We start from the raw sequence: 23,877 nt of genomic DNA, 5'->3' as shown, positions 1-23,877 counted from the left end.
GGGAGCCGCGGATGGAGCATGCGCGGGATTTTCGCGCCTTCTTCCGACTCCCCGCCCGCCCGCGGTGCCGAGCGGTGCCCGCGGGCGCGGTCGCGCTGCCGGCGCGGAGCGGGACCCGGCGGGGCAGGGCCGTGCGGTTGCGTTGCCACAACATCCTGCTGCCGGTGCTTCCTCATCGCGTTTTGTCCGGCCGTTACTCGAGCAAAGTTTCGCTTGCAGCGATCGTTGCTAAAATTAGGGATTTTGTGATAATCCAAGCCATGGTTTTCCTTGGGGCGATTGCATCTCTTAACCTTGCGCCCAAAACTAAAGCACCTCGGGGCTGTGCAGCCTCTGCGTGCAATGACGACCGCAGGAACAGAGCATGTTAGCGAGGGTTGTGTGATGTAATTACATCATTGTCCCCTAAATTTTGGGGAAAAAAACCACAAACAACCCAGAACCTGCAGCGTTGCTGGGGGGCTACAAAGGCAGAGCCGCTATAGTGGAAACTGCGGGAAAGCCGGGAAAGCTCAAGAGTCGTGTTGCTCATAGGGGTGGATGCAAGGCTGATTGATGGGGAGGGACTGTACACAGTTCTGCACGTAAGATCAAGCCTGCACGGTGCAAGGCTCCTCATAACGCAGTGAAGAGGGGAGCAGGAAGTAAAAGGCTCGTTCTTTCGCTAAAATCATGCTGCTTCCTGGGAAAGAAGACTAGCTGGGAATAGAACACACGACCACAGAACCACTACATTGCAGCAGCTGACATATCCAGCAGAGAGTGCTGGAGAAGATGCATTTAACGAGTCGACGAGATTCGCATTCACTTTTACACCTTTTTTTTTTTTTAAGACATTGAATTGTTGTGCTTTACAATAACAATTAAACACTAAGTTCATTTTCCTGATAAATAGCAGTCTTAGGAGTTTCTAATAAACAATACCTCCCCCCCCCCCCCCCCCAACGTGCTGCTCTAGGGTTATTACCCCATTTCTTCATTCCTCTTGATTAAGCTTAACGGCAGTGGACATCGAAGAAAGAAGGTGATAATGAAAATGTATTTGTAACTCTACAACTTTTCAGAAAGCAGCAAAAACTTTCCCACACAAAACCCATAAGCCAGCTGCAGAAAAAAAAATGCTTCCTGAAAGACATCTCCAGTAGATAGTGCTGCTCTCCACCCTCCAGGTCATATATACTGTGCCCGAGGGTTCAAACCGTCTATGTATCTCACATCCCTACCCACCCACCTCCCGCTCTTTTGTTTTACATTAATTCTAGTAGGAAAAACACTTGCGAGTCAACAGAACAAGCACAAACAAGGAGTGTCCTAGTTTGTTAGAACTTATTTTGATACATACTAACTGCCCAAACACGCCCAACTCTTGGATAGTGTTTGGTTTTTTTTCTTTAGCCGAGTGCTGTTCACAACTAATTTGAAGTATTTGTACCGGCGAGAAAAACTTTCAACACTTCTCTAATCTCTGAGCACACCTTTTTCAGGTATTTTGGAGATTTAGGATTTCGTTTGTGTCGTAGTGTTGGAAGGCTATTCCACTTCACAGTTCTCGGGGGAATGCCTCTCTTTTGAGGGTGCACGAAAAGCAGAACAGATCATAAGTTTAAACAGCATCAGCGTGGCAGGACTGCATGACAGACGCAAGGAAATCGTCTCAAGAGGTTATCTAGTGTATAGGCAGAAAGCTTCAAGAATTGCCAGAGAAAATGCAAGCAAACAGGGAGCCATGCAATCTGAACACTGCGATGTGTACAAACTCGTGACTTAATTAAAGACCTAATGCCACCTGACCACCTTATCAGCATCTGGCCATGTCAGGAGGTACCATCTCCCAATTCTCAAATTTCTACTCTATTTTAGGAAATAAAACATACAGCTTGGTAGCATAACTTTGAAAATTTTATTACCTTCTGATCTAGGTTTTGTCCCCCAAGGGAGGATCAGTTCTCTCTAAGTCACTCCTGTCACGCCATTGTCCAGTTTGTTGTCTCCAGCAAGCAGAAGGTTTTCCTACTCCCGCTGTCCTTAAGGTGTCAGTAAGTCCAACCCAGCAGTGGTAACAACTCAACAGAGGTGGTGGGAGAACCCAAGAAGCAAATCTCCTGGGCTAAGAAGCAAAGCTGGTAGAGGAATACCTTTCCCTTCTGCCTTTAGTGGTTGAGTGGGCTCCACATCTCTCAGTCTTAGGGGCATGTCAGTGTTCTTCCTCCTCCCTGCAGTAGTTGTGATGGCTTCCTCGTTGTCAGGTCAGACAATGGACGTCTGATACCTTGCTGCTCCTTACAAGCCATTGCATTACCCACAAAACAGTAACACTTAGTGTGGCTTGCCTCTTGTCATTCAGGGATCCTGTTTCCTCCACCTTTGGCACTGCCCACATGCTGGAACATTGCCAGGACAGAGCAGAACTATGGATTCCTTCCCTACACTAACCCCAGGAGTGCTTTTGTGGTTAGATTGTTCCTGGGCTCGTTCCAAGAGGCAAGACCACACTAGATTTCTCAGTCCCTCCATCAAGCATCATTGTACAGCAATATCCTGTCACACAAGGCCCCCCCACATCCTTCTGCCTGCAAAGCTTAGGATGTCCAATCATAAAACAAGTGAAGTACAAGGCTTTGTGAGGATGCTTTTCCTTATATTAGAGAATTACGGGAAGTATAAATTCTTACAGCTTTTAAAAAGTTAAGTAGTCCCATGGACTTAGTCCACTATCACCACATACTTGAGCCATGCTAAACCTACATCAGTCACAGTTTCAGGAAACCAGCTCCCACAAGTACCTTCCTACTGACAAACTGGAGCCACCTGCTTTGTACGGGATAAGCCGCAAGTAGGTTGGTTGTGGGTCCATATATACCAATCTGACCCCAGGGCCAGGGAAATGGCTCACAAAGCACAGCCCACACTACCAGCTTTTACACTACTTTGGCTCCTTTACCTTCACAGAATTATCAAGGATAGCAATTAAGGGGTAACACACAAGAACTCAAATTTTCAGAAAGCCATGCCAAACAAGCACAGCTAAGCCCACCTACAAAATAAATCAACCAAAAAAAAAAACCCCGCAAAAAACAAATCTCAACCCCAAAATATGTTAGCTGAATGAACTGCAAGTCAAGCACAAAGCAGACATTCCTTCTCACTCCCTTAAGTTCAGTTTGACCACAGGAATACCTTCTCATCACTTAATGAAGTTTCTACTCTGTATCAGTGTTTCTGTATTCAAATGATGCTGATCATTAGTTAATGAATGAGGTAGAACCATTGTCCAACAAGCTGGAACAAGAATTTCCAGAAAAAGACCTTTTGTTTTTCAAAAAACCTTCAACAAATCAGTAGATTTTCCTTTCAGGGCTTCTGGAACTTCTGCTTTAATTTTATCTGCTTGACACAGAAACAGAATATTCAACAGTACAAGCATAAGGTTTCCAAAAAGCTGCAATTATATCTAAGTGGGCTGGTTATGCAATATTCTCCCCATTTTCCATACAGGAATGAGTGATCATTCAGTAATAATGTCTGTTGTTTCTATCCTAAGATCATATCATGAGACTACCCCATTTGGACATGAAATTATGCATGGAGCCATTATTTGCATTTCAGGAAACATTTACAGTATCTCAATATACCTCCATATATCTATGAGGCAATCTCAAATGTCTGATTGTAAACAAACTTACTATATATCTATTAAGATTACTAATTTGCACATATATCTAATATTGAACCAGGCAACCCAAGTCTGTGTCAATAAAGAGGGACAGGACACTGGTACTCACACGAGGCTATTTCTCTTCCCTCAGTTCTCCTAAAGCCTAGCCAAGTTGTCCTGGTTTTAGCCAGGACAGAGCTTTCTTCACAGTAGGCATGAGGGGGTGGAAACTGGAGTGGTGTGGGCACGTGTACCTCATTATTCTATACCATCCTACCTCACTGGCAGAGGCAGGGAAAGGGGCTCCCTCTCTTACTTCCAGGAAGAAAGGTGGCCCCTTTGGCTGTGGCAGGCTGGGGAACTGCTGTCTGGGGGTCCTCTTTGTACACTTTTGTTATTGTTGCTGTTACTGTTTTCTTCTCTCATTGCTGTTTCCAGTAAATGGTGCTTATCTCAACCCATAATCTTTGCCTTTTGTTCTTCCAGCTGGGGGGAGAGGGGAAACAACTGACAGCATGGTTTTGGTGAGAGCACTAAATTGGGGAATACCATTCCTACACCATGACAAAGTTTATTTGGGAGAGAGCTGAGATGAGGCAACCAGTAAGGTATCTAGCTGCTTGCTTTCCTTTTTTGAACATGGTACCAAAAGAGCTTTTCACCTAAATCTTTTAAAAGATATTAAAAAATATTTTCTTTCTTTTAAGAGACACAAGCCATCAGTGTTTCCTGGTCTTCCTAACTTTTAAAGAGTTTTCTAGAGAACTACAACTACCCACAGCAATTTATTTAGATAAGTTTTACTCCCCACAGTGCAATACATCATATAATTGCTGCAAGGGCTAACTAAGTCACATAATAGAAATCATACAGAAGTCTCTACCATGACCTGTCATACATTTTTCCCCTTGAAACAGGTGGCAAACTACACATGAAATTAAGCATCTTTCAAAGCCAAAATGAAGTATTCCAGAGAGATGCTTGTATTTCATGAAGAAACAATGAGCTAGGTCAGTAGACAGAGGATACTGTCTACTGGATAGGACAGTCAAGAAACAAATTTTGTTTTGAGGTACCTGGAAAAGAATAAAACATCTGAGCTAGTAGACTGTTAAATGGAACCATGGAACTTGAATTGCTCCTCTATTTTTAATAAAAATACTGAAATACACCAGAAAATCAGTTTTGAGTTTCTTTTCTGTTACAGATTCATTTTATTAAAAAATATTTTATTTATAGGGCAGTTTTTTGCTCTGTATTTGTCTGTTTTGCAACAACTTTTGAAACCATTTGAGGGGAGGTGGAATTGCCATACATTTCTCCAATCTTTATGAAGTATTATGCCTAGAGGGAAAGCCCCAAATTCAGTGAGCAAGAACTCAAATATGATGATCTCTACCCTGTCCCACCAGTACATACACACTCCAGACTAATCCAAGTTTCATTTGGACAAGCCCAGCAGATGTCAGAGAAAACACTGAAGAAACTGAGGCTGCTACAGGGGAAAGAGGTATACAGCACAAAAATCCATCCAAAGCTTTGTTTTGCTGCTTGGAGGACAATTTTCATTTTAATTGGCAATTAAACCTTGTAACATGCATTTTTCAAACCATTTTGTGGGTATCAATGTTATTTCAGATGACACTGCAATACTGACTGAAGTGTTAATGTATCTTAAATGGTATTGGTTTTATCAGATAAACCTCAAGATGACGCTTAAATGCTTTGTCAGAGTAGACTATAGCCTATGAGTAAGCTTTCTCTATGACACTTAAATAATGGGTTTTTACAAGACCTATCTCACTAAATACAACATTTTAAAGAAAAAACACATTTAAAATCACATTCAAAACAGTTTTCTAAAATATCATGGTATTTTAAAAAGACTAACAATTTATTCAATGTAAAGGTAACTTAAAAGGTCATGAGGTTGCAAATACACATCCAGTCTGCTTTTCTAATTTTCTGCAAGTTAATTTACTTAAAATAATTACAAATCTAGAATAGTGTCAACTAAGATCCAACTTCCAAGGTTACAGAAGTGCTATTTTTCACATCTAATGGAAATTACACTTCCCAGTTTTACTACATTTCTTTTTGATTTAAAAGAAAACATCCCTGTAAACCATTACTGTAGCAGCATTTAGCAACAAGAACGGGTAACAACTGTCAGTCTGCAAACATAAGTTATGCCCTTTCTTACTGTCAGTTTTTAGTCAAATATGGAAATAAATACAAGAACTAACACAAAATATACCACTATAAGAAAATACATTATATGCTGCAATTTGGAATAAAATATCATGCAGTACTGGCTGCATGATTTGGAATATGTAATTATATGCTTGGAACTGATGCTAAACAGTTAAACCTTTTCTTTGTGTAGAAGATCACTCTTTTATTCACCATTAGAAATTTCTTTTGTAATTAATTTTATACTGCTATATTAAAATCCTAAATGTGAAAATGACTCAAGTCATTTAGTGAAAGAAGATACCATAGGCACCATAATATATATATATATATACACCTTTTTTTCCTTTTTGAACAAAATCTGGTGATGAACCAGCATTAACAGGATGAAAATTAAAAGGCACATTCAGGCAAAAAAATAATCAACATAGTTTGCATGATGCTATATTTTAAAAAAATAATTTATGCTTTGAGTAACAGATTGGATCAGAAACAAATATTCTAGCAGATTCCAATCTGTCAGAGTTAAAGTAAATTTTGTAAAAGGTGTGCAAATCAAATGACGCAATTATTTTTCAGTATTGAATTTTGTTTTAAGGTCAGTATAAGGCTTATAACCAAGTGCTTGTTAAGAGGACTGACTACTCAACAGGTCTTGTTTTCTGAGTGCATAGAAATACAATGAACAATGAAGGTGTTTTCCTTGCAAGAGGACATATTCTTCTACTTGTGCATATCTTGATCAAGTACTTGAGCGTCTTTCAGGTCTCGGAACACATTTCATAATTGCAGCTCTCCACAGGGCAGGGGCAAGTAAAAGGCTTAGAGTAGTAACACTCAGAATAAGAAGATAGACCTGCAAAAGGCAAATAAAAGCCATTACTCTCTTGGCTACATGGTAATACAAAGAAATATACAGAAGTGTGAGGAGATTAGACTCTTCTAGACCATGTTTTCAAGAGATTTCACTTGTCTTCCTAAACAACATTGCATATTGCTACAAAAGCAAACAAGTGCATGCTCAAATCATCTGATTACCTGTTTACCTGGTGTGAAGATACAATTTCAAAAACATCTTTATGAGCTTATAGAAGAACAGCTGTTTTTATGTGAAGTGATCAGTTTTGAATATTCAGTGTCTGTTAAAAAGTCAAAGGCCAATTATCACTTTATTTAAAAAAAAACCCTAAAATCCCCAAACAAACAAACCAAACCAAGAAGACCCCCAAGCAATCAATCAAAAAATACCAAACCCACCGCCACTCTAAACTATTCTGGTTTAATGATATAATGGCAAAGTTCACTGCTAGTTCACTTATAAAATCTCTTTAAGTCATACTGTACATCTGAAAAAAAAAATATCCTAACTATGTAGTCTGAATAAGTCTTGGGAAACAGTGGCAGGAAGTAGTTTTGAGGTCTCAAGCAAAAGAATGAGTTTAGGAAATCTCAGAGGTATACAAACCTATACAGTAGATAATCGTGTGAGAGCAGAAAAAAATGAAAGTCTAAAAGCTTCCAAGCTCAGTGGGTGGGCCCCTAAACTGGTTCTGTGATCACATACAGGTATCTTGAAACTCTGTGCAAACATGCGATATTTGTAACTCTTAATTATATGAAGGAGTGAACATGCAAGTGAATCACCTTTACCTACAAGTGAACTGCACTGTGTAAGTTTTTTGCATGTGCTTTATTTGGAATTGGTTCCAACACTATGCAGTCCACTTGCTCAAATAATGAAAACCTTGGAGCACCAGTAGAGCATTTTTTGTGAGCAGAATCAGAGGATAAAGCAGCTAGTACTAAAAAGTGAGGTCAGTTGCTGTATCTCTATAGCCATAATTTACTTAATTTCATAAATCAGACTTCATCTTCCAAATAAAAGTAACATTCTCACAGATTCAGTATAAACTAAGTTTAGGGCTTCTTTCCTGGGGGACTTTTTTCATGACTACCAAAAACATTGGTTGTTTCTTCTATGGAAGATTTAAAATGAACAAACTTTACAGGTTAAAGTGATTACAAGTTTATTTGCTTGTTTAAATGTTATGGCAATTTTCACAGTATCTACTCTCTAGTTCTTATTTACTGGTATTTCCTTCTTCAAATCCTATATTCTCTCTGTCCTGTACTCTCCTATACCTCTCTTCCAATAACTGTATCAATATTTTAAAAGCAAAGGCCTCTCAGTCTTTGTGACTTGGGTGCTATCTGCAACTCCTGTTCACCTACTCGAGTGAGAGAAGTTAAAGCATTTATAATTAAGCTATTTAAATTAAAGTACAATATGAAACAAATGAAAACCAGCACTTAGAATCCTGTCAGGGAGATTCAAGTATCCATTTGTATGGGTTGATTCAACTTTTTAGAGTTGAGAGGTGCCACAAAATTGGAGTGTATTGGTATTTCAAATACTGGGATTTTGTATTGCAGTGTAAGTTATTCAGGTGCAAAAAATGAAGTTAATAATCACAGAACAGCTTACCTCCCGAGATATGATCCCTGCTCTGCGTGCTCTACTTCCCAGAACAAAAGAGAATTCACTGACTTGTGCCAGTCCTGCTGAGACAATCCACTTGATATATTGGCTGGTCTTTGGAAGAATCAAAGAAAGGACAAGCACTGCCAAGACAAACTTTATAAACAGGTTTTTTGAGTTATTGTGGGCTTGTTTTGTTTGTTTGTTTAAATAAAGAAGTGCAATAAATAAAATAGTACTATCTCTGTAAGATATATAGCATCAAATAGAATAATTTTGGACATAACATAAAATAATGGACTTCCAAGTGTGTCTTCTGTAATAATGTCAAAAGAGACTAATGTAAATTGCACAGTAAAAAGTAGCATCTTCTTTACTATAATAAAACACTTGATAACTGTCACAAATCCCAAACTAGAGAAATAGATGCTTTGCCACGTGCAACTTACTTTTAACATGAAATAACTTTCTTTTTAAATACCTGAAGAATGTTGTATCAAACTGTATTCTAATTCTGATTCCTCCAAATACATGTTTGCAGTAATATTCTCTGTTATATATCAAATGTTCAGTTCTTGCACAGAATTTTCTTTAGGGCATGCAGCACAAAGATTACTTAGATTATTGAAGATTAAAGTATTTTTTGAAAGTATAAAAGAAAATACCTTCATTATGACGACAGACAGTGTAAGGAATAGCAAGACTGTGAGTTCATATATTACAAACGTGGGAAAAACATGAAGTCCTAGAAGGAAAGAAAACAATAACACACAGTTTGAGGCCAATATCTTACTATGGTAATTTTCTGGGTTAATAATATATTTTAATTGCAAGACTGTATTCTCAGAACCAATCAAATAAAAAGCCTTAACTTACCAACCAACCACTTGATCACTAAAGCCCTAACTACCTACTTGATCACAAAAGCATTCCCCGCAATATCCAGCCCTTTTTTCCTTTGGGGAGGTTTAGCACAGGCAATACTCACAACTGAATTAAGTTACATATGACTGATGCACAAGTACTTTCATTTCTAAAGCCTTCTGTCTTCCACACCAGTCAACAATACAAAATCTGAACTGAAACACACATCTAATGAAAGCTATAAAAATCCTGCAAGAAAATAATTCCATTGTTATGCACAGTCATTGTAATATTCTGCTGGTCACTTAATTTGTTTTTATGATATGGTAATGGACTATCACAGTGGGAGGAACATGATACTCAGTATTTGCATAGACTACAGCTATAACAGAAATCCAAACTGTTTTCATTCTATGACCCTCGCTTCCAAACACTGAAAGTCATCTGAACTTGAAAAGTCACTTAGACTGGAATCAGGTAAAGCCAGAAACCCCTGAGCATGGTCTAACAGTTAAGGAATTATAGAAATACCCAGTTATGATATTGATGGGGTTTCTTTTGTTGGAGTAGATTGTCTTTGAGATTTTATGCAATATTTGGTCATTTTAACTTGGTAATATATAAAGAAAGGTAACAAGAACCACAAAGAACTCAGAAACATAAAACTAAATCCTGTAAATATTAAACATAAGAAAAAGAAATATTTGTTGGAGAAGTCCTAGAGTCACTGAGGAATAATCTTACAAACTAAGTCCATTTTTATCTCCTGAAGCAAGAGGAACTTGTGTAGGCAAACACAGCTGCATGTCTTCGGAAGCACGTTTCTTTTTCATAAAACCTTCTAAAAAGTGAAATTGAATGTGGTGTTCCCGACAAACTCAATACTTGGCATTTCTCCAATGCAGTTATTTATGATGAAGGACAGGAATTTAGCTTTCTAAAGCATAAGGCATGTAAATCAATGCTGTAAATAACTTCTTATTTTAGTGCAGGACAAGGTTCTACCAATTTTCCCTCCCTGTAGGTGCTGCAGAGCCAGATGAGCTGTAGAGAACCAAGTCGTCATCTCTTCCAGACTTACAGTAACTTCACAGGGTTTTGTCTGTATGCACATTCAATTGCTGATGGAAACCTTCTTCAATTACATCAGAGATCTTTACACAAGTGCCACCCAGTCAGCACCCACACACCCAGTTTTATTTCTTCATTTCCTTCCAACTACTGAAGCACAAATGCAAAAGACAAAGTAAGAAGCGAGACAGCAGAATAAGAGATGAAAACCACACCAAAAAAAGAAATCCACACATATGCACAGATGCATGTGGAAAGGGCAAGTAGCTTCTCTGTTTTCACTGTACATTATGCACTCAGTCAGCTTTAGGCTGACCTCAGAAAATACATAAAAGCAATTAGAGAAATACATCCCATAGCAATGGCATCTTTGATAAGAGTGACAAGTCTGCCAGATCTAGAACTGAGGGTTTCCAGGGAAGGCTATAAATAAAGCCTAGTGCTCTCATCATTACTGATGGCGCTATGTGTTCAGTTCTAGAGCACACAGGCAGTCTGAAGTCCATTTGAACAGCTGCCCAGTGTGGAGATTACTGCCATATTCCAAAGAGCCGAAGCACAAAACTACAGCAGATTTCTATACCAATCCTTTGGAGGAGAGTGTCTGCAAGGTGAAAACAAGCCTAAACCTCTCACATACACTATTCTGAGCAGACAAATCAACATCTCAGAAATCAGACTTTTTTTTAAGGAAATGAATCCTATCATAAGGTATTTTTATAGTTACTACAGACCTTTGCCACATTCCTAGATGAAAACCCAGGGTAAGGCCAGAAGTGCTATCAGACTCCTATACAAGCACATGACGCTTTCCTGACAACACAAGCACCATCAGAATGATTCATTTAATAGGCAGAATATGACATGAATACAGCCAATTATTGCAATGATTTTGATTTGACTAAGCTCAGGAGTAATTTTGAAATCATTCTCTAACATGGAAGAAACACTTCAAATAACTCAAAAACTTCAGCAGTGTCATCAGCACATACCACGTTGGCCAGCAGTCAACAGCTAGGATAACACTTAGGTCCGCTTTTACAGAGCTGACCACGAGCTACCAGACTTCAGCTCAAAGCAGTGTTCACAAGGAGCTGGAACAGAGGCCTTGGGGGGCATCACTGTCAAGCCAAAAAGCACAGTTCACTGGTAGAAGTTGGTATGTATTCTGTGGAAAATTACAGGCAAGACTTTACACAATCTTTTTAGAAGTACTTTTTTCTTAACAAGTAAACTCCCTCTTTCCTCAATTAGACGGATTCTACCGATCTGCTGGATAGTTTCTTCTAAACAGCACGTGAAGATCCAAATGTCTTGACCACATCCTGGTTAGAGCCAACATCAAAAAAAGCCATCTTGGAGATCCTTGATGGCAAACAAGGCTACAAAAATCAGAACTCTGTGGGTCAAACTGGAGACAGCAGAATTAATTCTGACACATCCTCAAGACAGGACCACTCAGAAAAATCACATTAGCTATGCAATGTGATGCTGTCTCCACAAGGAGTCTTAATGAACCTAAGATCATAGCCAGCAAATGCAATAAATGCTACAGCCCTGGATAGATCATTAAGCAGCAGAGGGGAAAGGCAATCTTCTTAATCTTTCTGCAAAGGGGAAAGTCCTTTTGATTCTACTGTCAGTTCTGAAAGCATGAAACCTCGAAGTTTCATTGTGCTCTATGCAGAAAAACAAAGCATTAGAGCAGGACGGATAAGGAGAAGGCAATGCATGCCACCTAACAAATTCCAGCTGGGATCCTCCTTTGATTTTCTCAGATTCAACAGAAATGTTAAGAGGCTCATTGGACAATCTCTGTGTGCGTGTTTGTTCTGGACAGTGGTGGTGCTGGCAGTGTCAGCATCACCCATCCTCTGAAGAAAAAGACTGAGCTGTTAAAGGGTTTCCAGCGCCTTGCATTCAAGGTCCAACACTTACCATAGAAGTAACCCAGAAGGGAAACATGGAACCTGGCAGGTGTACAGCACATTGAAAACACACAACTTCTCAGTCACTGGAAGTAAGCTATTACCTCACCAGTGGCAGAGAGGGTTTTGATGCCCACTTTCAAGCTCTATACTCCACATGTAGACTAAAAAAAAAAAAAAACTGAGCTTTTTTAAAACAGTCAAACAATCTATGTGAAGATGCCTTCCATCTTTCCAAAAAGTAATCAAAACTAGATCAAATGTTGCATGGGTAAAGATATGTGTACTAGGTACAAAAACAAATAAGAAAGAAAGTGCCCAAAATGTAGCTCTAATAGATTTGTCAAGATGTTCTCTCAAAACTACCAGTGAGGACAGAGACTAACAGAAACTCTCTAACCTCAGCAGATGGCATAAAGAGTGCCAGGAACCTTGAAGAACACCAGAGGTCTAAATGAATGTACAGATAGAGTAACTCAAAGTGCAGCTGTTAATGCCTAACTGCAAATTATTGCCACAAATGCACCCAAGCGCAAATTTGAAAGCAGTACCATTGCACAGGTCAAGTTAAGGGCAGGTCCACTGCTATGGATATTACATTAACAAGTACTATTCAGCTCAGCTTTTAGGTTTCTGTAGTAAGAACAGAAAAGCAGGCATTTAAGACAAGCAAAATAGGAATGAACTTTTCCAAATGACATACTCACAGTCACTTTTCAATTAAGATAATTTTTTTCCATTTGTACGTTTTTTCTAAAGGGACCAGAAATTACACTACTGCAGTAGTATTCCTCAGGATCTCAAGTGTTTCTGCTCTCTATAAGGTGCTTGCTGTGTATAGTAACAAACCAACCTTGTCTTTAAGAAGAATCTTTCCCTGTGGCTTTTACATAATTTCACACAGTAGACCTCTATATATTTATACATACATATAATTTGCATGTGTACATATGTAAGTAGAGAGCAAGCAAGAAGTCTTTAAAAAGAAATCTAGTAAGAAGAAAAATTAAGGAATACTTCTTGTTCTACTCATATTTTCTTTGCAACATCACATCATGCCTTTCAAAACCTACCTCCTTGCCATCCCACAGAACTTCTTGTTAAGTACAAAATTTAAAAGTAACTGAAAGTAAAGGGGGGAGCAGGGGATAATTTTTATTTGGGGAGGAAGGGGATTTTGTTTGAGCTTGGGAGGTTTATATGGTTTTGGGTCTTCTTCTTTTGTTGGTTTTGGAGGGTTTTTTGTTGTTGTTTGGGGTTTCTTTTTAACAAGCAAGCACTATCACATTTGGTCTGAGGCCTATAACATAGTTCTAGTTTTTTAGCTGATTTTCTTCTGAGGCAGACATAATGTCCATTTTCTGTAAAATCACACCAATTTGTTAGGCAATTTTCTTTTCTCCCCTTCTTGCAATTATAATGGCAACATTTGTTAAAAGGATTTTTTTTTTTAAATTGTGTAGCAGAGCGACTAAAATAATTTCCTTAGAGTACAATGTAGGCTGTATGGTGTGCTGCTAGCATGCCAACTGAGGTCTTGCTATTTTCTTTTACTCTAGTAAAATCTTATCTCTAGTCTTAATTTATGCAGCCACAAGAGTGTAGGACAGTATTTTTGTTCAGTCCCTTTTAAAATTAACTTTGGGCTTATAATCACTTGTCATGCTTTCTATCCCCGATAACACTATCCATTCCATCACCATCTTTACTGAAACACATAAACAACTTACATCTGTGAGCATTTAGCAATTACTCATCCAAGTTTGTCAGTTATATGGGCCCAAGTTTCATCAGAGCTCACAACTTTCCTTCCATTATTAAAAAATAAGTTATTCAAATACATGCATTTATTATTAAATGATCTCAGTCTTCACCAGAAGTTATTATCATAGGCTGGATTAAAAAAAAAAGAAAATAAAATTAAGACTGGCAAGCCTAGGTATTTAATTTTTGTTTTGACAGCCACCAGTTTTAGTTTCTGTTATGAAACAATGAGTATCAAACAGCTATATAAGGAAAAACATTAAAATTATGCTGATTGTAGGACTTTACTGTTATCTGAATAAATTTATGGAAATAAAAAGAACAATAAAAAACTTAACAGCAGAAGAAAAAGCAAGGGTGGTGTTGAAAAAATCCAAGCCCAACCCCTAAGACTTTCTGAGTCAACATGAGTTGGAGGTTGGACTGGTGCACAGACAGCTAGAGAATGCAGCAGCTCAAAAGGAAGTTACTGATTTACTGTACGTATTCTGAGTTAACTCCTTTTGGATATCAAGCATAATGAGTTACTCCCTCATACCTCAATGCTGCATTTCAGTTGGCATTCAAGTAGTCTCTGAGATACATCTTTTTCAATTATTTTTTTCCTGCATTGAGAACATACAGATCACACGCTCCCAACTAAATTTCTAAAGAAACAAACTGTAAAAAATATGATATTATGACATTCTGCTTCTATAGAAAACCAAGTCACAAAGATCTGAAATCTACTCTATCAATTGACTCAAAATAGTAATACAATTTTATTATCAATTACAGCTGCTGGAAAGTCAAAAGAACATTCAAAAAACCCCCAATGAATCAATAACCAAACCAAGGCTTTTTTTCTCTTAAAAGTATTTAGTTACATGTTTGAAGTAGGATTATTTCAGAATTAACATTGAAATATTGACACTAAACCAAGAGCTGGGAGTACAACATTGAAATAGCTTCTGAAACTGAATGTTGCATTTAAAAGTAGTAGCAAAGGCAAACCAATGTTGTGGTCAATTAACAGTACAGTATTTGAACAAAATAAAACCTATCTCCTCTCCTAACATTATAGACACCGTTTTTTTCTCCTCAACCACATTGTAAACAATGTTTTTATATATTACATATATTTTATATAGTATAGCTGTAACATTATTTAATATTACATATAAATATCAAATATTTTAGAGTAAGATTTCTTGGAAGTTACCTATAGATGCAAAGAAAATGATGGCAAGAAAGTCACGTATTGGTTCAATACAGCACATAATCTCCTCAGTAACCATGTGACCCTGAGAAGAGATCAGAGCTCCAGCTAAGAAGCATCCCAGCTCCATTGAAACATCCAACAGCTCTGTGATCTGTTAAGGAATAACAGAGAATCTACTGCTGAGTGACTTTATATACCATTTCACAATGAAACTATAAAACTTTACATTATACCAAACGCAGGATATTACAATGGCTTTATGCAAGTTCAACAACAAACAGAATACAGTGTACGTATTTCAATGTTCTGCAGTATTGTATTTATACAGAAGACTCATAAATCTAGTTTCTCCCTTTATGTTACCTCCTTTCCCACAAAAACTAAAATCAATTTCTTAATCTACATTGCAATGCTTTGTGTGACCCTTAAGGACCGCATCTGATTTCACGAGTCAGAGAGAGACTATGACAGCTTTGAAGTCAGGATTACATAATGCATTGAGGCCGTGAAATAAAGCAGTAACTACAAGGTATTTTCTAGCTGTCAAACAAGAAGGAAGAAATGAAAATCCAAGCTTATATTTGGGAGAAGATTCTTAATCTAGCAGAAGTCCCTGGAATAAACTACATTTTATTATTGTAAATTTGGTTCAAATGTGCCTGTGTGCTTTACTGAACAGGGATTCATTTAAGTGTGTAAAGTAAACTGCTGAAATGAAGCTCAATGACTGCTTGAAGGAATTCAGACTGCTTCATTCTTTTTTAATATTTTAATGCAGTACTAGAAGAAGAGATGAAACACATGTAAAGAGACTAAACAAAACACAAAGCAACTGCTTAAGGCAATGCTTGGAATACAAAAAAAGCTAACTGCACTTCTAATGTATGGTATAGTATAAAGCATGTTTTAAAATAATTACTTCAAAATCACGCACCTGCAGATGGTCATCTTGCTGAGATAGGAAAATGTTATTAATATTAATAGAACATTTAAAACAAACTACTTATTTTTATTCTAATTTAGATTAAGCAAGAATACACTGTAGTACATTTAGGGACACCATTCATCGTATCTTGAATGGTGTTTTACTGTAAGATATTAAACAAAAATTCAGGCAATGTGAACCTAATGGAGGAGTTCAAAAGACACAATAAACAAGTCTCCACACTGTGCATAAAATGCCACCTAAAAATATGCCCAAGACCTTTGCATATTGAGGTAATAATAATGTCTGAATGCTTATCACAGAACTGCATTTGTGATAGCACTAATTTATTGCAAGATGTTTAATGTAAGAAATTGGTTCTGTTAACTAATATAATTGACTGCTGATCATGCAAAGCAAACAAGATAATGTTATTCTCATTTTAACAGAAGGAATTTCAGTGCTTTTTAGAACAATTCAAAGTTGCAGGAGGGAAGAGGGCAATATATATACATGAAGGACTTTAAAATCACCAGGAGATGAATAAAATTAAGGAAACAGTTATGAATAGGAAACATTTAAGTTCTTCTCAATCATACATTAGTTGTTTTAAAAGTCACAGTCTCCTGTGGATGATTAAGATCCAATATAGCTTATTCAAATAAAATTGGAATTATTTTTACTACTAAGCTATAATCTTTCCACACTTAAGTGCTATCAGCTGTAACAGACCTCCGCATCAAAACTTTTATAGCTAATATTTTAAACATTCCCTTGGACAGGATTAGATTATCATAAAGGAGGAGATGCAGCATATCTTGTACCAGAATTGCATGATACTGCACTGTTGTGAGAATCACTCTTAAAGCAAGGAGCAATTTGAGCATGAAAGAAACATGTTTGTTCAGAAAGCATCAGACATAACTGGAGCAAACTGCATGTCTAACTGGGAATTTGGTCCCACAACATAAAAACTGAATTACATTCCTTCAGTTTATGGCAAACCAAGAATGAGCTCAAGGGCCTAGTAAAAAAAATAGGCAAGTTTTACTATTTCTTGTCTAGTCTCTGGGTACTACACAACTTCAGCTCTACAAAATCCATAGGTCTCTCTATATACAGGAAAGTGGAAAGTGTATCAGAGAGCAAGAAAAGGACCAAGAGTTACATCATCTTCATCTACTCTCTTCCCTCCTCCAATTTAATCTTCAGATTTACAGAATCAACTAGGTTGGAAAAGACCTTTGAGATCATCGAGTCCAACCTTTCATATGTACCTTTATACAGAAATTCCTTTTGCAATTCCCACCCTGGTTGCCAGTTGTCCCATAGTATTACCTACAAGTGGACACATTTCCTCAGCTATAAGTGTAGCATCAGGGTTTGTTATATATAATGTATGGGCACACACGTACTGGAGAGGACTTGCTTTATTGGCAAGAAGGCATTCGCAGCAGGGTTTTTTACATAAGCAAAACTTGGGAAGTATTGAGCATTTAGTATTCCCTCTCTGCTTGCATCACTTCTAATGTTCAGCTTTCACCAAACAGGGCTTTAGCCATTACTAATCCCTGGGCTTTGCACTGTCCTCTTCTCAACTCTTACATTACAGAAACCTTTTATAAGCCAAAATGACATGAAAAATTTTGTCAATTCACATGTTTTTCACAACTTAGTTGTCAATTGTATTCTAGCATTCCATTTTACTCCAATTCAGAAAGGATTGCTTTGCTTTCACTACAATATTGGATTTTTATGTTCAAATGTTCTACCACATCAATAAATAAAGAAATAAACATTACTGCTATAACATGTTCTGGGCAAATCTCAACCATCTGTTCAGGAGTTGTTTTGCTTATATTCTCTAATGATGTCTATCTTATTGCTACTCTTTAATCATCACAGAAGCTTAATGAATATGGTAAGCCAGTAAAATTAAATAAAATTTTGGTGGAAATAAAGGTATTAGAACTTCAGTCTTTAGTAACTTAAATCTGCTCAAGAGTAAAGAAGTGAATTTTAAGCTTGCATTTCAAGAAAGTGAAGCTGTAATGGAAACTGGAACAATTTTAAGTGAACCTTGTAAACCGTCTATCTCAATGGTATTTTATGAAATAATTAACTAAAATATTTGAGATTACAGTTCTTCCTTAATCTTCTTTTAATTGATAGAAAAGAGTTCATAAGCAGGTTATAAGCCACTGAGAAGTACTTCAGGCAAGCAAAGAATGATATTCCAATACTAGTAATTATATCCATGAGACACTGCAGAAAAACCTCATACATTTTCCTATGTAAAGTACTGCAATAACATCATAGTATTTTCTTTTCAGTATATAAAGCAAACTGGCAATTTGCCTCCACCTGCTACCACCATCCCAGGTCAACCATCAGGCAGTGAAACTAGAAGCCACTTTTTCCCCATGTGTAGGCACAATCCTATAAACATGTAAATGTAACTGCTGTCTTTCTTGTCAAGTCAAGTTTTATATTTTTCCATTCCCCTTATAACATTACAGAATTTCAGTTTTTAAAAGCAGAAAAACTGACTACTGTTGTCCTGCAGGTTTTCAATACAGCACTTCATTATCAGGACAGTGTTTAAAACAATCTTTCTTGTAATGTTTCCATACACATAGAATATGAAAAAGCAACACTACACCAGTGAATGCTCAGGCTGACATATACTTCAGCTCATCGTGGTAAACATCTTGCAATATATTACAACTACCAGTTAGCCATTTCCACTGATCCTGAATGGTCATGTTTAAAACCTTTAGTTAGATATGTTCCTTACGTTGCAATTTAGGAGAACAGTTCACCAGTTAAAGCAAATAAACAAACAAACAATCAAATCACTATCTGCATAACTCAAAGCTTGAAAAGGAGCTGCTGGAAGTATAATAATGATCTACTGAGCCTTTGTTTCTGAAGACAAGGTACATGATTCAAAGACAAACAACTTTGTCACAGTGTCATCTAAACTATTACAGGATTGGCACTTGATACAATCCCCACCTCCCAGCCCTGATCTGCCTAACTAGTTGAAGGATAAAAGGGAGAGGAAGTACAATTAAATAATTGTATTTTAATAATTAAATAATTATATAATTTTTTTTTATTTTTATATAGATATAATATAAATAATAATTAAATAATTGAGAATACTGGGAACAGAAAGGGTATCTTAAGCTCCAAGTCTTACTAAAATATCTGCAGGTATAACAAGTTGCAGTGTTATCCAAATGACTCAAGTTCAGAAATGCTCAGAAGTCACAACCATACTCAAAGCTTCTCAACTGACATGATACTCCTTGTATGAAAATTGCTTACTCGCACTGCAGTATAGGAACCTCTTCTGTCTCATCTTCCCTCCTGTTCTCCCATACAGAATTTGCCCTTATCAGCAGGGAAATGGTAATTCTTGTTTAATTAATCATCTGAGATTTTTCAAACACAGGAACCAAGCAAAATAGATCAAGTTTATATATAACGAGCATTACACGTGCTGTGTTACTCATTAATCCAAATACAGAACAATCTTAGCTGGATCCCAGAATCCTAACTGAAGCCAACACTGAAGCATGTAATAAGTAACTGTATGCATGAGACAGGAACACCATATCATCCCTAGACTCTTTTTTGTGTATTGGAAAGAATGAGTACTGCAGAGTAACTCACAATGCTAGACAGTGAGTTAAATTATTTTATTTAAAAATGTATCTTAAATTTTCTAAATGGAACCACAGAGTTGTCTTTGGTTAAGGACACTAAAATAGGCACTCTCTTATTGCTCCTCTACAGATTCAAAAGCTCTTTTAGAATTATACCAGTACAGAAAATTTTGTGTTTGCAGACTAGTTATACAACCTCCTTCAATATTTAGGCTTGGCATTCCAAGGAGAAAGATCTTTGCAGAATCCATGACAGTTTAATTGTTTTCCTACCTGGCACCCAAAAACCTTAATGTAACCTTTCCAAAGATACATAACATTTTTTTCAGCTTAGACTGCAGTCACTCATCCTATGTTTGTATTCCTAACAAAGTACAGTAGCTATACCAATTAAGATTGGTTTTCCAGAAGATTTGTTTGTTCACCTATTCAACTCAACAACCAAGCACTTTTTTACTTTATTTTTTTTTAAGTTTGTGTGTTCAAATGATAACTTGTACCATTACTATAATGAATCTGTAAGTGTCAGTGAATATCAAGCATCTCAACTGGTTCACTGATGTTACCTGAAGTATCCTTTTTACCATTCTCTTTGATGAATTATTCATCAACTTGAAAAAAAAAGAAATTTGAAAATGCTGAAGAAGCCTTCTGGGCTTGCAGTATAAATCCAACAAACTCAAACATATTCTCCCCCCGATCTTTGTGTACACACATGTATTGTGAAAAGTCACATAGACAAACTCCTTGTATATTTGAAATGCAATTTGGGTACAAGAAGCCAAATTTTATGTAGGCCACCGTTTTAATTAAAGTAAAATTGCTTCTAGATAGCATATTTTACACAACTTCAGTGGTTTCTTTGCTGTTTTTTATTAAAGTTGTTCTACAAGTGTAATGTTTGTTAGAAAGTAAAAATGAGAAACCAGTTTTGTTTCTTCTCTCATTAGAGGACATACTTGAAAAATGAATTGCTGTTTAGAGCAATGGCATTTTAAAATTATTCAATAGAAGTCACTAACTAAAGCTATGGTCTCTCTAAATAGCTTCTTTTTAAACTTCTTCCTGAAGAAGGTCAGCTTTTCCTGTTGGACTGTAGTAACTAAGCAAACAGAAAACAGGCACAGGAACTTTTTGGCTTAATTATTCTCAGGGGATGTAACAATCTGTACATTCAGGATAATGGAGTGTCAAACCCACAGTGTTATCAAGCAACTGTCACATTCTGCTCTCCCAGCAGTATAGTTTTTCAGAAAGCTGAAATGTGAGATAGAAACAAAAAAGGAGAATGCATGGGAAAATGAAACACACCCAATAGCGTTAATCAAAATCTAGAAACCTTAAGTCATTTCTCTACTTTCTTAACTTTATCCCAAAATGTGTCTCTCACACAAAAAGAAAATTATTTTATAATAAAAACATTGTTGAGAATTTGCTATTAAGAAGAAACTTGAGAGCAAATGTTAAAAATGTCATTATCAGCATCTCAAAACCCATCCTGAATTATTTTCAAATGCATGAAGTAGCCCACAATTAAAACTCAGATCATGATTCCTAAACTGGCTCTATTAAAAGCTAACAGCAAAATTTCAGCTGATTCACATTCAAATTGTATCTGTTCTTACTCATTTGTGCTATAACGCAGGAATCATCTGCACATTTGGGGGTTGTTTTAAAACAATTTAAAACCAAATAATTACAGAGGCATGTGTATATGCAATAACACTAAGAGTGATGGCTTTTGTGATACTGACGAAGTAAACTACCACATGTATAAAAATGTTTTATCAATTTAAAGGATTACCGTTAACATAAGGAAGGTGAACGCAGTTATTCCTAGAATGAGAATTTCTTTATTTCCTTTGCTTTCTGTGTGCAACTTGCGGTAATATGGTCCTATGAGATAAGTCTTTATAACAAGACATAGAAGAAAAACAGCAGCCAGAGAAAACAGAATTTGGCCAATCAATATCAGTATTCTCAGAATTTCCTTGAAAACACTGGAAGAGAAGAACAAACAAAAAGTTTCTTTCAAGGGCTCTCATACTTCCCAACCAGGTTCCCCATAAATGAAAATACCCAATTCCATAAATGCTCAAAACTGAGTAGCTACAGGAAGGTATTTAGATATATTAGTAAACAAGATTAAGACTAAATCTGCAGAGTGCCCAGAAACCTCTTTTACAGTCTAAAATTTACTTCCATGTTGATTTGATTTTCACTGACTGATCTTCAAGGCAAGCCATTAGGCACAATAATACTATCACTTAGTCTTTGACAAAAACATGCCCTGCAGGAATAAAGAAAGTGAAGAAATTAACATTTCTTTTTACAGTAAAAAACTTTCACTAAAAGTTTTAATTACCACACAGGACTAAAGAAGTTACAGCAAAGAGATTATTTTCATACAACTGCTTTTTTATGACTACTACAGGTTTCTGCTTCACAACAAGTAGGAACAGTAAAGTAAACCTCACTGAACAGAGGGCCTATTTTCCATGGAATTGACGTTTAATGTGGTGCTTTCAAATTCATATTGGCAATCTACATACTAATTGCAAGGGGCAGGGAGAAGATCCATACAATGATTTTTTTTTTTTTACCTGGAATATGTGCTCACTCCTGCTTGAATAAGTGTAGGCATGACAGCTATAAATAAACCAAGCTGCACATCCTGCATCACCAACATGCCAAGCAGTACGCTGCTGTAGTCAATATCCCCTGTACATCAGCAAAGTGGTCATGGAAACAGTCATCAGAAACTATGAATGCTTGCAAACACTCAGAAATCTAGAAAAGGCTTAATCAAATGGAAGCCCAATATAGCTCTTAATGGGCTGAAGGTCATTCAAAGCAGTCTTAGGACTTTTTTTCCCCCCACTAATAGGTAAATTAAAATGTACCTATAAAGACATATTAAAATAAAAACAAAATATTCATATGAAACATCTGTTACAAAACAAAAACATAGACTTTGCTTAGCAGTTAAGCACTAGTTACACATTTAGTGAAATTCCTCTACTGAGAGTATACAGGCTTTATTCTGAAGACACACATTCAAGCCAGCATGTGTAAAATATACACCTTGAATTTTGGCATTAGAATGAATATTCTAGAGGGTGAGGAGCACTCTAACACAATTTGAATGAGGGAGATTTGGAAGAAAGCATGATGTCAAAACTTTCAAAAGGAAAAAACTTAGGCGTATTTGAGAAGCTAGAAATATGGCCCTTGAAGGTCCTTATTTGAAGAGCTGTTAGCTATGAAAGACCATCTGAACTGGTTTCTGTTTCCTGAAGAAGGATGTGAATTTTTTACATTAACCTTTCTGCCCTGATGACATGTAGCAGCAGGCTAGTCTGGTAACCTCTGAAAAAGTTCAAGGATTCCAGACACTCAGTAAAGTCAGTTCTCAATGGAGAGCACTGATTGTGTACTACACTGTCTTTGCCCAAAAAGGACTAGCTATGTACAAATCAAGTACACTTCCTAGCAAGAATACACACAACAATGGCCAGTATTAAACAAGGATGATTGCAATCAGGCTTAAGAGCAGGTTTTGTTTTGGTTTTTTAACTAGCTTCTCTTATATTACAAAGTCAACTTCTTTCAAATTTTATTAGATACTATAGTAGTCTATATTTAAAGTCATATTTACCTTCTTTATCTCCTCGAACACTACCTGCAAGAAATCTGGATACCAGTGGTGTGCTTGACAAAGACAAACAAGTAGAAATGAAGACGCTCTGTGTTGGTCTAATTTGGAGCAAGTGCCCCCATAGTAAACCAAAGGCAATCATCAGAACTGTCATGTAGCAGGGTCCTTGCAAAGATATTTTCCATACCTTGGGAAAAAAACAAGTTCCTGTGACACTTTTCTCACTGCTAATATTTTTCATTGTAAACAAGCAGTTAAAGATGTGTGATTTGGGGCTGGAGTACTGGGGCACAGAGTAATGGCCTGTCACACTAGATCAGCTAAAACTCCCAACTTATTCCACTGAGTAGATATTCCACCCCAAAAGACTCCCTTCCAGAAAACAGGTGAATTTCCCAAAGCTCATGGACAAATTAAGGGCCAAATGGTCCAGTATGAGTTGAAATACATTAAAATTATCAAATG

General features: G+C 36.9%; 1 protein-coding gene and 1 pseudogene across 8 annotated transcripts in view; both read right to left on the bottom strand.

The window, feature by feature from the left end:
* Positions 1 to 3,343: 3,343 nt before the first annotated feature.
* On the bottom strand, positions 3,344 to 6,408 carry LOC148184813 (uncharacterized; annotated as a pseudogene).
* SLC9D1 (solute carrier family 9 member D1) overlaps positions 5,531 to 23,877 on the bottom strand; it is a 33,077-nt gene continuing 14,730 nt past the window's right edge. Inside the window, exons 7-14 of one of the 8 annotated variants that reach the window (XR_001331230.2) lie at positions 23,413 to 23,599; positions 22,358 to 22,475; positions 21,559 to 21,754; positions 15,156 to 15,306; positions 8,993 to 9,072; positions 8,334 to 8,483; positions 6,887 to 6,987; positions 6,579 to 6,704 (exon numbers count right to left, since the gene is read on the bottom strand). Coding sequence is in view for 3 of the 8 variants with exons in the window: in XM_005516583.3 (XP_005516640.2) it covers positions 6,591 to 6,704; positions 8,334 to 8,483; positions 8,993 to 9,072; positions 15,156 to 15,306; positions 21,559 to 21,754; positions 22,358 to 22,475; positions 23,413 to 23,599 (996 nt within the window). In the remaining 5 variants the exon portion in view is untranslated. Of the gene's footprint in view, positions 6,705 to 6,886; positions 6,988 to 8,333; positions 8,484 to 8,992; positions 9,073 to 11,254; positions 11,431 to 12,200; positions 12,355 to 12,375; positions 14,615 to 15,155; positions 15,307 to 21,558; positions 21,755 to 22,357; positions 22,476 to 23,412; positions 23,600 to 23,877 lie in introns of those variants that run through there. The other 7 variants (XR_015771903.1, XM_005516583.3, XR_015771902.1 and 4 more) reach the window with 7 other exon arrangements.

This window comes from Pseudopodoces humilis, chromosome 2, assembly GCF_049639895.1.
Source record: "Pseudopodoces humilis isolate 2021_Gansu_Grassland_sample_001 chromosome 2, ASM4963989v1, whole genome shotgun sequence".
Lineage (NCBI taxonomy): Eukaryota > Metazoa > Chordata > Aves > Passeriformes > Paridae > Pseudopodoces > Pseudopodoces humilis.
This window is presented reverse-complemented; position numbering and strand designations above follow the sequence as displayed.